General features: G+C 52.1%; 1 protein-coding gene across 2 annotated transcripts in view; it reads left to right on the forward strand.

Annotated features, from left to right (window-relative positions):
- The window catches only part of PADI4 (peptidyl arginine deiminase 4), a 32,537-nt gene that overhangs the window by 8,985 nt on the left and 9,615 nt on the right, over positions 1 to 13,937 (forward strand). Inside the window, exons 2-10 of one of the 2 annotated variants that reach the window (XM_032495282.1) lie at positions 923 to 1,103; positions 3,328 to 3,394; positions 4,940 to 5,007; positions 6,325 to 6,442; positions 7,874 to 7,999; positions 9,563 to 9,741; positions 9,909 to 10,012; positions 11,181 to 11,292; positions 12,805 to 12,912. In XM_032495282.1, coding sequence (XP_032351173.1) covers positions 923 to 1,103; positions 3,328 to 3,394; positions 4,940 to 5,007; positions 6,325 to 6,442; positions 7,874 to 7,999; positions 9,563 to 9,741; positions 9,909 to 10,012; positions 11,181 to 11,292; positions 12,805 to 12,912 — 1,063 coding nt within the window. The remainder of the gene's footprint in view (positions 1 to 922; positions 1,104 to 3,327; positions 3,395 to 4,939; positions 5,008 to 6,324; positions 6,443 to 7,873; positions 8,000 to 9,562; positions 9,742 to 9,908; positions 10,013 to 11,180; positions 11,293 to 12,804; positions 12,913 to 13,937) is intronic. The other variant, XM_032495283.1, reaches the window with a different exon arrangement.

Genomic DNA, 13,937 nt, shown 5'->3' on the forward strand with positions numbered 1-13,937 from the left:
ATGCAGACAATTTGTTTTAGATTTACCAAAATATTTACCATTTTATTTGTTCACCATTATTTCTTACATCCAGACTGTGCTTCTGGCATCAGGTATCTCCCCCTTAAATATGTCTTTAGAAGTTCTTTGGGGAAAGGATGCTGATTTTTAAATATCAGTTTTTCTTCATCTAAAAATGTCTTTATTAAATTATGATTTGGGGGTACACAATTCTAAGTTAACAGGTTTCTTTTCAAAATAGTTTGAAGATATTATTCACCTGTCTTCTGGATTTCACTGTTACTGTTGGGAAATCTGCTCTCAATCTAATGATTATTCCTTTACAGATGGTCTTACTTTTCTTTGTGGATACACTTAAGACCTGTTTGTCTTTGGTATTCTCAACCACTGGGGTGTGTGTGTGTGTGTGCGCGTGCACACGCACATGCAGAAAACAGAGTCCTTGGAAATTTCTCTCACTTCTCATGAGCTCAGCAATGCTTTAAAAAGTATATTCTAACCATGGCCAGTTGTTTTGTAAGAGGAAGTTCCTTCAGAGAACTGGGCTGCCACAGCTCCAGAAGCAGAAGTCTGTGTGATTCTTTGTATATGCACCACCCCGTGTGTGCACATTTGTTCAATGTAAACCTCATGGTGTACACATGACTCTATGCATCCATCCATGCGTGTGTCCTTGGTGCGCCCATCTTTCTGTAGTTTTCCTAGTATAAGTGTAAGCCCTCCGGGTCTTCCTGTCTGTTTCTCACTAGCTCCCGCCAACCTCACAGTACTTACTCCCAGGGTCAGGGTCAGGGTCAGGGTCAGACTGGCTGCCGTCTGGTGTTACACCTGTTGGGAAAAGGCAGAACGCTGGAGAGAGCAGTGGTGGGCCAGGCTCTGCCTCACTGCATCTCTCCATCCTCTCCATCTGTCTCTTCCACAGCTCTGCCCCCCAGGGCTACACATCCTTCAGCATCAGCGCCTCCCCAGGAGTGGGTGTGGATGTTGCCCACAGTCCTCCAGCCAAGAAGAATCCCACGGGTTCCTCCACATGGCCCCTGGGCCCAGGGCTGGAGGTGAACCTGAGGGTGAGAGCTGCCAGCAGTAGCACAGGTGACCAGAAGGTGAGTGTGGCAGCCTGGGCTGGGATGTGGAGGAGGAGGTCAGCGGGTCACAGCGGATCAGCCACTCAGTCCATCCTGCACTGACCCCCAGCCCCAGCCCTAGCAGAGCCCCCTTCTCCCTAGAAAAGCTCGTGATGGCTTTTTTCCAGCCGTAGCATCCTCATGGACAATATGGGGATGCCAAGGGTGTATGGAGGTCAGGGTTTTGATTAAATTCATGCATCTAGTAAGCGTTTAATAATCACCTCCTCCATGCCAGGCACTGCCAGACACTGGAGATACAGAAAAGAACGAGAAAGGTGACGTTGCAGCCCTCATGAGGTTTACAGCCTCTGGGTAAGAGCAACACAATGTAAACAATTAGAAGTGGTGGTGATGGCTAGGAAGACCACAGCCAGGCAGCGCCAGGCAGCCCTGGTCCTTGCCTGTGGATTTAGTTTTTTATGGCTGCTGTAACGAATGACCACACTCTATTGGCTTGAAACAATAGAATGTATACTCCTATACTTTGGAGGACGGAAGTCTCAAATCAAGGTGTTGGCCGGGTCACGATCCCTCTGGAGGCTCCAGGGGAGAATCAGCTCTTTGCCTCTTCCAGCTTCTGGTGGCTGTGGGCGTGCCTAGACTTGCGGCCGCATCTCTCCAATCTCTGCCTCCGTGGTCACATTGCCTCCTCCTCAGCCTGTCAAATCTCTCCCCCACCTCACTCTTCTTAAGGACACTTGTCTTGGGATTTAAGACCTGTCCAGGTAATCTAGGATGATCTCATCTCAAAATCCTTAATTCCATCTGCAAAGATCTTTTTTCCAAATAAGGTCACGGTCACAGGTTCCAGAGATTAGGATGTGGACATACCTTTTCAGAGAAACACCATTCAACTCACTGTACCCGCACTGACTTATAGATGGGTTCAACAGAACCTTCCAGTATTTCTGCAGAGATCTGGGCCAACAACCACTTGTTCCCAACAGGACAGGCCAAGCAGGCTCCCCTGGGGCAGAGGTGTTGCCTGCTGTAGGAACACAGACCTTGGGCAGCAAAGCTGGTCAGGGAGGATGCAATCAAGGAAAGCTTCCTGGGAGAAGTGGCAAGCTGAAGGATGGTACGAATGACCTGCTTAAGAGAGGGAAAGAGGAGTGAGAGCCCTCCATAGAGGATGTGGCCTGTGTGTACACTCTGGATAAGAGAGGGAGAGGCATGTAGTGGGGAAACTGAGGAAGATCTGCATGGAAAGAAAGGAGGGTGGAGGGGGAGATGGGGGAGAGAGGAAGCCAGAATTAGAGGGTTTTGCATCCGGGAGCTCATTTCTGGGGGTAACAGGAAGCCAATGAAAATATTTCGAACAGGAGTAACAAGACCACACATTGTGTTAGAAAGACCCCACTGGCAGCAGTGTAGCGAGTAGGTTAGATCCAGATGGTAGACAGGGGACAGGGAGACCAGTCCGGAGGCTGATGCCACAGTCCAGACTCCAGGTGACAGTGGCTGTGACATTTCCCTGGATCTCCACCACCTACAGGACAGGGCCAGACACCTCAATGCGTCCCCTCAGGAGCTCCTCTTCTGCTGGGGGCAGCTCTTTGGTTTGGCTTTGGGAACATCCCTCCTCCATCTTGGTGGAAGTGTGGTTCCTGATGCCCTGCCCTCCTCTGGCCAGACTGGGCCAATCACCCCCGTCTTCCTGGATTTTGCACCTTGGGCAATGGGGGTTGGTGTTTCTTAATCTCAGCAGCACCTGCCCTAAAGAGACCAGCACCCACCCGAAGCTCCGGCTCCCTAAATCCTCAGAGGGCTGGGGCTCCAGCCTCTCCAAAGTCTGGTCCTTCAGGTCTCCTCCCTCCCTCTGGCTTGCCAGCCACTTTATGTGGCTTATAACCAGCACTCTCCTGCTAAAATGCCTCTTCCCCCACATCCCCAGCTGCTGACTCCTGCTCCTGCTGCTGGACTTCTCCGTCCAAGACCTACCTCAAAGGGTGTCTCCCTGACACCACACAGGCAGAGTAAGCCCCCACATCCCTGGGCTCCCAGAGGACCCTCTTCTATGCATCACAGTCACTTCAGTGTTTTGCTACCCCTCCACTCCCACCAATGGAGGTGTTCCTAATAGGCTGGGAATCCCAGCCTTGTCTCCTCAGCATCCTGCTCTCAGCTGGTACATAGCAGGCCAGTTGGTATTTGTTGAATGGCTAAGAGAAGTCATTAATGGTTTCCTTCTGTCCTACAGGTTCAGATTTCATACTATGGACCCAAGACTGCCCCAGTCCAAGCCCTGCTCTACATCACCGGGGTCGGTAAGTGATGCCCAGAATCTTGGAGCATGGCCCCCTACCCCTGCGCACACACACACACTCACACACACACACACACACCTGCAAGGTATCTTTCCCAAGAAACTATACCCTGAAGCTTACTTTAGACAGAGCAGAGAAAAAGGACAATTTCTAGCCAGTCATACATCTAGTAGTTCATAAATATTCCTTCCCCAGTCAGTGAAATGCAAATACAACTGGGAGAGAAGGCATTTGTAGGGAGCTCCAATTATATCTCAATATTTTATTTATCAGTTTAGGAAGTGGTACGTGGATTTTCAATATATGAGTCTCTATGCCTTTTGGAGACCTCAGATATTTATGAGGAAAAGTAGATGATGACACTGTCTTACACAGGAATATAGACCAATGTTCCCCAAATTCCTTTATTTACATCCTGTCTTCACCATTTTTGTTGCATCAATGATCTACATATACTCATACTTAATATTCTTTTTTAAATAAAGTATATTTTTAACTTGACCTCATGTTGAACAATAATATCATGATATTACTATTATATTAATTGTATGAACAGCATATGGATGTTTCATTTTCATTTCATTAATGAATTTCATTCATTTATTCCATTAATACACATTTTAATAATTAATGATAATTTATTATTATTAATATTATGTAGCATTCACTCTGTGCCAGGTGGTGTGCCAAGACTTTACACTGAAACCTTACAACAATCCAATGAAATTGGTAGTGTTTTATCCCATTTTATAGACAAAGAAACTGAGGTACAAGAGGTAAACAGACTTGCCCAAGGTTATGCAGCTGGTTAGTGAAGGAGCGAAGAAGTCCAGGCCACCATGCATGGTGCTCTCTGGTCCAGCACTGATCCGTGGCTATGGATACATTTAAAAGAACATCAGATCAGTCTCATACTGTGAGCTTATGAGGTCACTATATCACACCATGGGCATGCAGTGTCATTGGAATGACCGTGTAGTCATGTGTTCTGATGAGCAGGGAAGGATTTAGAAATGAGCATAGGCTTTCTCAGCCATGCCATTTGGACAGAGCAGGGTATGTTTGGGGCCATGATTCATCCCCAGTGCAGTCACAATACACAGAATGAAGCGCCAGGTGGGGCTGGAGTAATCACCATGTCCCTTGCCCCAAGGGGGCTGGAGTTGGGGCCAGAGACCTTTGAGAGCCTGGCAAGGTGTCCTTGCAGGGACTTCGCACCCAACATCCACTGGATGGCCGGGAACTCTTTCTGAAACCCCTGGGTGTAGCCAGGTGTGCAGGGTCTGGTTGGCATCACAGCTATGGCATGGCCCCCAACTCAAGGAGAATGGGTGTGGTCAGAAGCCCTGGCTCACTGTCTGAATTGCAGTCAAACTTCTTCGGAAACATGGGGGTATCTTTGAACCTGTATCTCCTCTGAAAATGAGGGAACAAAGCTTTTGTGCAGATAGTCTCCTGGAGGAAGGATTGTCCATCTGGGGCCAGGCTGAGTGCCCTGACCCTTTACCCTCGCCAACCCTCTCCTCTTACTTACTGGGATTTCAGAAATCTCCTTGAGCGCGGACATCTCCCGCACTGGCAAAATGAAGCCTACAGGAGGCAAGAAAGATCAGGTATGGCTCAGCCTTGACCGACACCCCAAATGCTCTCGAAACTCTACTGGGCTCTCCTTGGGCTCCCCCTGGTGGTGATGGGGTGAACAGCAGTCTATCTCATGTATCCTACTTTAATAGTAAAAGAAACACAATTTAGGAAGAACAAAACAAAAATAAGAAAATTAAAATCACCAATATCCATTACCGTTTTGGTTTATATAGTTCTCAGCCCTTTTAAAAAGCTAATTTTTCATAATTGTGGGCTCAGAGGACGTGCTGTCCGACAAACTGGAAACTACAGATTCACCCAGTAAATACATGGCAGAGAGAAAATTTGTAGGCAGGTGTCGACTCTGTCTCAAAAATCCCCTGATAATGACTGATGGGAGAGATTCACGTGGGGTTAATAATAGAGAAAGGAAGACATGGCTGGCGTGCGGGAGGGAAGGAGCCAGGTAGGGGCAGGGCGTGTATGTTGAGGAAATATAGGGTGGGGGGGCATGTAGGTGATGAGTAATCTTAACTGGGGTACATTGACGAACCTCAGGATGTCCCTGAACCTCAAAGCTGCCTGCACAGTTTTATGCTGCTATGCACTCTAGGATGATATGACCTGTCAAAAATTAAGATCCCTTTGCGGGGTCAATCAAAAGTCGGGGGACGAAGAGGGAGGGTATAACTCAAGTGGTAGAGCGCATGCTTAACATGTATGAGGTCCTGGGTTCAATCCACAGTACTTCCTTTAAACAATAAATAAACCTCATTACCTGCCCCCCACAAAAAGGTTTTTTTTAAGCAGGGGGAAGAATTACAATTCTAGGAGTGGAATCCAACCTACCTTCCACTCAAAATGCAGTCATTCCCTGAGGGGAACGCTCTCCTACAAACAGAAGATGTCACCACTATTAGATCTTGCTGGGAGGGGCTGCTTAATTTGCTTTAATCTTTGGTCAGACAATAAGTGGCTGCTAAGAATAGCACCCACACTTTGATGAACGAGTAATTAAGAGTTCTCCTAAGAGTAACTATTTAGATTAGAATCTTGACACAAATATTTAGCTCAGTTTGATTTGCCAATCCAACAGTTTTTCAGAGCTGTTGATGTCAATTTTACTGTCTTGGGCTCCTTTTTAAAAGTGAATTGAATGTGTTTATGACTTTGAGAGCAGGCACAGAGCCCACTGTTGGGAACAAAAAACTACCTGATGTGGGAGCAAGGTGTGTAAATCATGCAAGGCTATCGAGGGGCTAGGGAGAGGGGGCTGTGCTTTCCCAAGAGTTGGAGGGACATAGGCAGGGTCCTAAGCGCACTGCATCTCTGCTGGGTGTCCACAGAGGACTTGGACCTGGGGCCCTCGTGGGCAGGGTGCCATCCTGCTGGTGAACTGTGACAAGGACAATCCTGATTCTTCCACTGTGGACTGCACGGATGACCAGGTGTTTGACAGCCACGGTAAAGACCCCCAAGAGCCAATGGGAATAGAGTTTTGTCTGTTCATAAAGCCCTGGGTCCTGAGTCTTGTAAAAGCCTGAAGAAATTGGAGTTACTGGAAGTGTGTTCTTGTTAGGATGTCTGTTATGTAGGTGGAGGAATGGACATGGGTCCTGGGAGGGCAAGTGACCCACTGAAGGTCATAGTGCAGCCAGGGACGAGCTGGGAACAGGGCTGAGTCTCCAAATGCCTCCTCCAGGGCTCAGTAGCCATGCCCTGGCCCACTGCCCAACCCAAACTTTTGCTCTTGGGTCAAACCTGGGGCCTGAGATAATTCAAAATCAAAGCCTGACATCGGCCCCCAACTCAGGTTAGAGCAGCCCGAGCCCCCGCTGTATGCAGTTCGGAATCTTTATCTCATCTGATCCTTCAGCACAGGGCTCAGATGTATGTATGGTCCTCATCCCCACTTTACAGATGGGAAAACCGAGGCATGGGAAAGTTAAGCAATTTGCTCCAGGTCACAGCTAGTAAGTCACAGGCTCAGGATTTGAACGCGGACATCCCTACACTGGGGCAGGTTTAGGGACACAAGGATGGTGGCAGGTGCAGGGTCTCTGCTGTCTCACCTCTGGGATGTGGCGGGGATGGAGGACACACTGCCCACCTGCCCTGGAGGAGGGCGCTGAGGGGGTGAGGTCCACTGGCCAGGGCAGCGGCTGCAGCCCTCCTGGGATGTTGCTAGAATAGCATAGAAATGGATGCATTTTGAAGCTGCCTGCAGCGGGCCTGGCCTGACGCTGAGAAGCAGCCTCTACATGGTGCCCGGCACCCAGTAATAGTCGCGTGGTCCGTATGCAGCCTTTGTGCGCTCCCAGGGTGCCAGGTGCTGTAATTAGCACTTTATATACACGAGGACACTCCTCCCTCCACATGGGCACTACGCTTTGCCCTGTCTGCTGACGAGGAAACAGAGGCACCAAGAGCTGAAATAACTCCCCCGGGCTAACACAGATCCCGGGTTCCAACCCCGCCAGCTCCAGTGCCCTTCACCATGTGGCCCGTGGCCAGCTTGGCTCCCCTCACACGTTTGTTGGCCACGGTTTGGGTTGGTTGACTTCCCACGCAGGCGCAGGGAAGGAACCTTTCCCCTCGCGTATTCCATAAATGGTTATTGAGCACCCACCTTGCGCTAGACATTGTTCTAGGTGCTCCTAGGAGCTGGGAACAGAGCAACAATTGATATCAATGTGGTCTCTGTTTCGCTGAGCTCACATCCTAAGCTCACTGGTGAGAGAGGACCAAAACCTTGCTTTAATTCTAAAATGAAAAATGTCATTTAAATACCAGAAAGAGTGTAAAGACAATAAAACTGGGCGACATGATGAAGGGTCTTGGGCTGGGTGGTGGTCTCACGGACATGTGTCTCAGGCCATGCCCTTCTCGTTCTAGACCTGCAGGACATGTCCCAGGTGACCCTGAGCACGAAGACCCCCAGGGACTTCTTCAGCAAGCATCAGCTGATGCTCCACGTGGCCAAATCTGAGATGGACAAAGTCAGGGTGTTTCAAGCCAGTCGTGAGTTGTCCTTGGCTGTTCGTGTTCCCTTCCTGCCCCAGCCAATGGGTCACCACCCCTTCACACCCACTTTGGCAAATAATTCCCAAGTACCTACCATGTGCCAGGTTCTAAGAACCAAGGATGAGGCAGTGAGCAAGATGGACAGCTTCTCTGTCCATTGCCTTCTAGAAAGGGCACAAAATAGAGCCAAACAAGATGCTGTGTGGTGCTGGTGAGTGCAGAGAAGGAAACGACCTCCCTCCCAAGGAGTGTTGTAATTGTTCCTTGTGTGGCTGACTCTGTCTCTCTCTCACACACACACACACACACACACACACACACACAGGACTCTTGTTTGCAGAAGTTTCTGATTCCAAGCTGACTGCACATGTTATGTAATAATTTATTCTCAGCATCCTGCTGATCAAAGATATCAGTAACTTCTCAGAGGCTCGTGAGCACAGACCACGGAGGGCTGGGCTCCGTTCTAGGTAGAGAGCAGGGAGCAAAGAACATAACAGAGTCCCTGCCCTCCTGTTGCTTTCAGCTCAGTGGGTTGAGAGGTTGAAAGGGATGATGTGTAAAATCATTAAGTAAAACATCTAGTGCATCAGATGTGTTAAATGCTACACAGAAGAACTTAACGGGGAAGGGGAAGAAGAGGATGGGGGTGGCATCTGGGGGTGTGGGGAGAAGGTGATCGGGGAAGGCTTCCTCCAGGTGTCATATGGGCAGAAGGAGGGGTGGGAACAGCCACGCAGACACCCAGGGGAAGGGCACTCTAGGCAGAGGGAACCACCAGTGCAAAGGCCCTGAGGTGGGACAGTGTCTGTGGGCTTGAGGAAGGCAGAGAGGCTGGTGTTCATCACGCAAGGGTTAAGGGGGTAGATGACGCTGGAGAAGAAAGGCCACAGGGGAAGGGGCCAGGTCAGGGAGGCAGGGAATGACTGCAGCTCCTAGTTTGCAGGAGCAGGAGGCAGACCATCTGAGGGTTGTGCAGAGGCACAGCTTGATCTGACTTACTTCCATTCAAAGTTATTAGAATGACATTGGTTGGGCCGCAAACCTACTCCTTGCCTCTGCTGAGGTGTCACCTCCTCCAGGAAGCCTTCCCTGACCCTCTGGGGTTGCCTCTATCCCAGCACTTAGTGCCATCTGTGATTTTGACTATCTTTGCACCTCCCTATTCACCCCGGAGGCTGTGCGCTCCCTGGGAACCACGGCAGTGACTGTCTCCCTGGTCTTTCCAGGTGTTAGCTGAGAGCAGGTGCTCAGGAATGAATGAATAAATGACTGACTGAACGAATGAATGAATCTTAATGTATATTGACCTTTCTATAAAGTTGGGGATGGCTCAGGCACCCCCGTTACTCCATTCCTAGACCTCCATGGGGAGGCGAGGGGAATGTCCCAACTGAGGCTTTAGTCCCTTCCTCCTAGGGGAGGCTCTGTCCAGATGCGCTGTGAGGGGCCCTCATGGGTGACGTACGGTGGCCTTGGGAAGGTGTCACAGCACCAAAGAGAAGAAGACAGGATCTCAGAGGAGGGGACGCAGACCTGAGTGCCCCCTGTTCTCTCTAGCAGACAAACAGCCCTCCAGGTACAGCATGGTCCTGGGGCCGCAGCAGCCCTCTCACCCACTGGAGCTCCCGGGCGGCCAGCACAGCACAGACTTCTACGTGGAGGGCCTGGCTTTCCCAGACGCCAGCTTCCCAGGGCTTGTCTCCCTCAAGCTCTCCCTGCTGGACACGTCCAACCCGGTAGGCCAGGATGGCGGCCCAGAGGGGGAACGGGACTTCCAGGTGGTGGCCCAGCTTGGGTGGGGGGTACAGAGCCCAGCTGGGGCGGGGGCTCCAAACAGCTGCCAGGAAACAGGTGTGGGGCCATGGCTGCTGTGACAGCCCCTCCCCTGCCCCTCCGCCTACAGGATCTCCCTGAAGCCCTGGTTTTCCAGGACAGCGTGGTCTTCCGCGTGGCCCCCTGGATCATGACCCCCAACACTCAGCCCCCGAAGGAGGTGTACGTGTGCAGGTGAGGGCCCTGGAGTGCTGGGGCCGGGGCCCAGACACACCTGGGAGAGCCCTCAGGAGCCCTGTGTTGGGGCGCAGGCCCAACACGCGCTTGTTGTGAGAATGGGGAAAAATTTGTATCCCTGCTGCGACTCGCTGAGGGCTGAGGCCGGCTGGAGCCATAAAAAGGCAGGAGAAATCGTCATTGTTGTTGATTTCACTGTTGCTCTGCTGCCCTGATGTGGGCTGAGGCTGCTTTAGCTCCTGGGGGCCTACCGAGTTGGCCAGACCGGGAAGATGAGAACCCTCAGTCCCCGAGCCAGGCTTCCAGGGCTCCTGAGAGTGTGACCTGTGGGCCTCCAGCACCAGAAACTTCTGGGCGCTCGTTTAAAACGCGTGTTCCTGGCCAACCTCGGAACAGCTGGGTCTCAACTCAGGGGACCAGGTCCAGCTGCATTTTAGTATATGTGCGATCCTGCTGCTTTTTCACAAGCTGCTCTAGAGAACTTCGGCATGTATCCTGCAGTTTGAGAACACCTACTAACTATGCAGGGTCTCAAGGGGACCCTCCTCTCTCCTCTTCCCATCACTTCGGGAGAGAAGGGCTGAGGGTGTAAGTAATATAACCTGGTGCTCAGGACACAGGCCGAAAGCCAGCAAGGTCTGGGTTCAAATCCCAGTGCTGTCCCCAGGTGGTGTGACTTTAGGCTTTGACTCCCTCATGCTGTCGTGTGTGTGTGTGTGTGTGTGTGTGTGTGTGTGTGTGTGTGTGTGTGTGTGTGTAGGGTGAGTACCTGCTAGTTCCCCTCCTGGGTTGTTACAAGAGTTCAGTGATGTGGGGGAGGATATAGCTCAGAGGTAGCGCATGTGCTTAGCATGCATGAGGTCCTTGGTTCAATCCCCAGTGCCTCCATTAAAAAATATATTTTTAATAAATAAATTAATTTAAAAAAACAAAAGTTCAGTGAGATAAGCTTGCTGAGAGCAGAGAGGCAGGTGAGCCGGGGTCTCCATCCAGGCCCCAGGTGTCTCAGAGCACCCACCGTGCCCCTCCCCGGCTCCTCCAGGCCTGAGCTCCTGCTTCACCCCTAGAGAACCCCTAGGGGTCCAGCTTGTCCCATGGCAACCCAGCCAAGGCCACTGGCCACTGAATCAATGGCACTAAGGAGCTTCTTTTCTGCTCTTTCTAGAATATTGGAAAATGAGGACTTCCTGAAGTCAGTGGCTGCTCTGGCCAAGAAAGCCAGGTGCAAGCTGATCGTCTGCGCCAAGGAGGAGAGCATGGATGACCGGTGGATGCAGGTCTGTGACCCTCAGGGCAGGCTGGCCGGACACACAGGAGGCATATCCCTGACAGTCAAGGGACACTGGGGACCCTGGCTCTGAGGGCTGGGCCCATCCCCTGTCTAGCCATCCTACCTCGGATGGGCAAGGAGTTAGGAGCCTCTGAGGGTCCTCACAGACAGAGGCTCGGGCAAGTGACTCAACTTGACATTACTGTGGCCACAGCATGCCCACCATGGTCACCAAGATGAAAACCATGGTCCTGCTTGAAAACTCTCAGCTGACCTCAGGAAATGCTGCAAAGCTCAGGGGCCTGGAACTTAAACAGTCCCTCCAGTGGCCCTCCCTCCAAGCCAGCCATCCTGGGCACAGCCACAGCCCAGGCCACACCCCTGCTCCAGCAGGGTCCATGGCCCCCATCTCCTCCTTCTCAGCCTGGCTGCAGGGCCCTCTCCACCTGGCTGTCCCCAGTCTGGCCACACTGATTCACCATTCCATTGCTGCGCCAGGCTCCCCCATTGTGCTGTGAGCCTCCCAGGGGCAGAGATGGAGTCTCATTCAGCTCAGCGCCTGGCATGGGTGGGTGGGGGCGGGGGGGGGCAGTGGGCGGGCTGTGCTGGGCGACTCCGCCCTCCCCCCTGCTTTCCCTTCCCACCCCCTCCCTCAGCCCTGTTCCTTCTCTCCCACCTCCCTCCCTATTCCCATCCCCCATGTCCAAATCCTACCTGTCCAATCCCAGCTCGAATCCCCTGCAGAAACTTCCTCGAGCTCTCCAGTGGGAATTCATTCCTCTTTTTTCTAAACCCACAAATAACACCCTCTCTTCCTTTCTCGTCATTCCGTCTGGGCCAAATCGGGTTGAACCAGATGAAACTGCTGATATGCCACCATTTTTTACCTCCAAGAATGACAGTTTCATGTGGTTCAACCTCATCGTCATTCATGTCCAACATCAATATCCATCTGCTAGAAGGTAGGACTTGCACCCAATTCATTTCTGCGCCCTCGCCCTCTCTGCCCCGTGGGCTGGGCTGGGGCCTCATCCGCCCTCCTTTGGGGCAGGGCTACTCCCACCTTCCCCCGGGCCTCAGCTTAGCAGTGCTTTCTTCCAGAAGTCCCCTCTGACTCGTTCCTGTCCCCATCGCATCAGGAGCGCCTCTTGTGTTTCCACAGACCCCTCCCTCCCCTCCCATCACCTCCTAGTACTGGGTGGGGCGTGCCCTGCTCCTGGGTCTCCCCGGGAGGACAGGGCCCGAGGCTCGTGCACCAGGGTTGCTGGCACCCAGCCCAGGCACTCACCAGGAGCGGGAGTGAAGGGCGTGCCCGCGATTCCACTACATGTTGGTGCAAATACAGGACAATAAGCTCTGATTCCTGGATCCCCTCTTCTGGGGTTGAATAGCCCATGCAAATTTGCCCTTGACCACAAGAAGGGGAGAGTGTGGTTGGTCCCACACTCCCCATCCCTGCGCTGGGTGTCAAGACCCCAGCAGCATGCGTAACAGCCTCCCTTCCACTCACTCTGCACAGGATGAGATGGAGATCGGCTACATCCAAGCCCCACACAAAACGATGCCCGTGGTCTTTGACTCCCCGAGGAACCGAGGCCTGAAGGATTTCCCCGTCAAGTGCATGCTGGTACGTGCTGGGGGCACCAGCGCTGAACGCCCTGCCTTGAGGCCTCCTTCCTCATTACCTGTCTCCTGCCTCCGCCCCTACTGCCGAGCATCTGGCAGGCATGTGACCTGCTCTAGCAGCAATCTCACAGGTGGCCAGGGCATTTTGTTATGTGATGCGATCTGGCTCTGCCTTTCCCAAAGCCCTCTCCAGCCAGGAACTCACCTTGTCCTCAAGATAACCCTGCCACGGAGGTGGGCCAGGAGTGGGCGTCCCTGTTCCACTGAAGGTGCTTTTGCTGCAAGGTAGGGGTGGGGCCGGGACCAGAACCCTCCCCAACAACCAGCTGGAGGCTCTGTCTTTTGGGTGGGGGTCTGGCCTTTCAGGGGGGCTCATTCTGGGACACGGGGGGTTTTCAGGATCAGAGTGGTCATTTCCTAGGTGTGAATTAACAGGCAAAGTTCTCTATATGTGTTTGGGGAGGGGGCGGGGTGAGGGTGACATATTGGTGAGTCACGTGTCTTACTTGGCAGTTTCATGCAAAGTCAGCGCAGAATAATAACGATCGTGATGGTTACATTTCCTGAGCACACATTCTGTGGCAGTCACGGTGCTAACTTCTACATGAACTGACTCGTTTAATTTGTCTGACAGCCTCTAATGTGGATGCTATCAACAGGCCCATTTTTTAGATGAAGAAACTGAGGCTCAGGGAGGTGAGGCAGCTTTCCCGAGGTCACACAATAAGAGAGTAGAGAAGCTGGAATTCAAACCAGGCTGGTCTGGCTCCATGAGCGCCTTGCTCCTGGCTTTCCCAGGAAGACCCCAAGCCTGCATTCCGAGCCCTGACAGCCTCCTGACCTCAGATGCCCAGGGAAAACGGAGGCAAGAGTGTGGGGTGTGAGGTTTGCTGGGGTGAATGACTTTCCAGTGAGCACCCTGAGCCCCAGGGGGAAAGGAGGCGGCCCTGCCCACGCAGGAGGCTCTGAAGGGAAACCTGGGTTTAACTCAGCATCTTGTCCAAGTCTCACTCTCCTGTGCTGAGT

The sequence above is a fragment of the Camelus ferus genome, chromosome 13, assembly GCF_009834535.1.
Source record: "Camelus ferus isolate YT-003-E chromosome 13, BCGSAC_Cfer_1.0, whole genome shotgun sequence".
NCBI lineage: Eukaryota > Metazoa > Chordata > Mammalia > Artiodactyla > Camelidae > Camelus > Camelus ferus.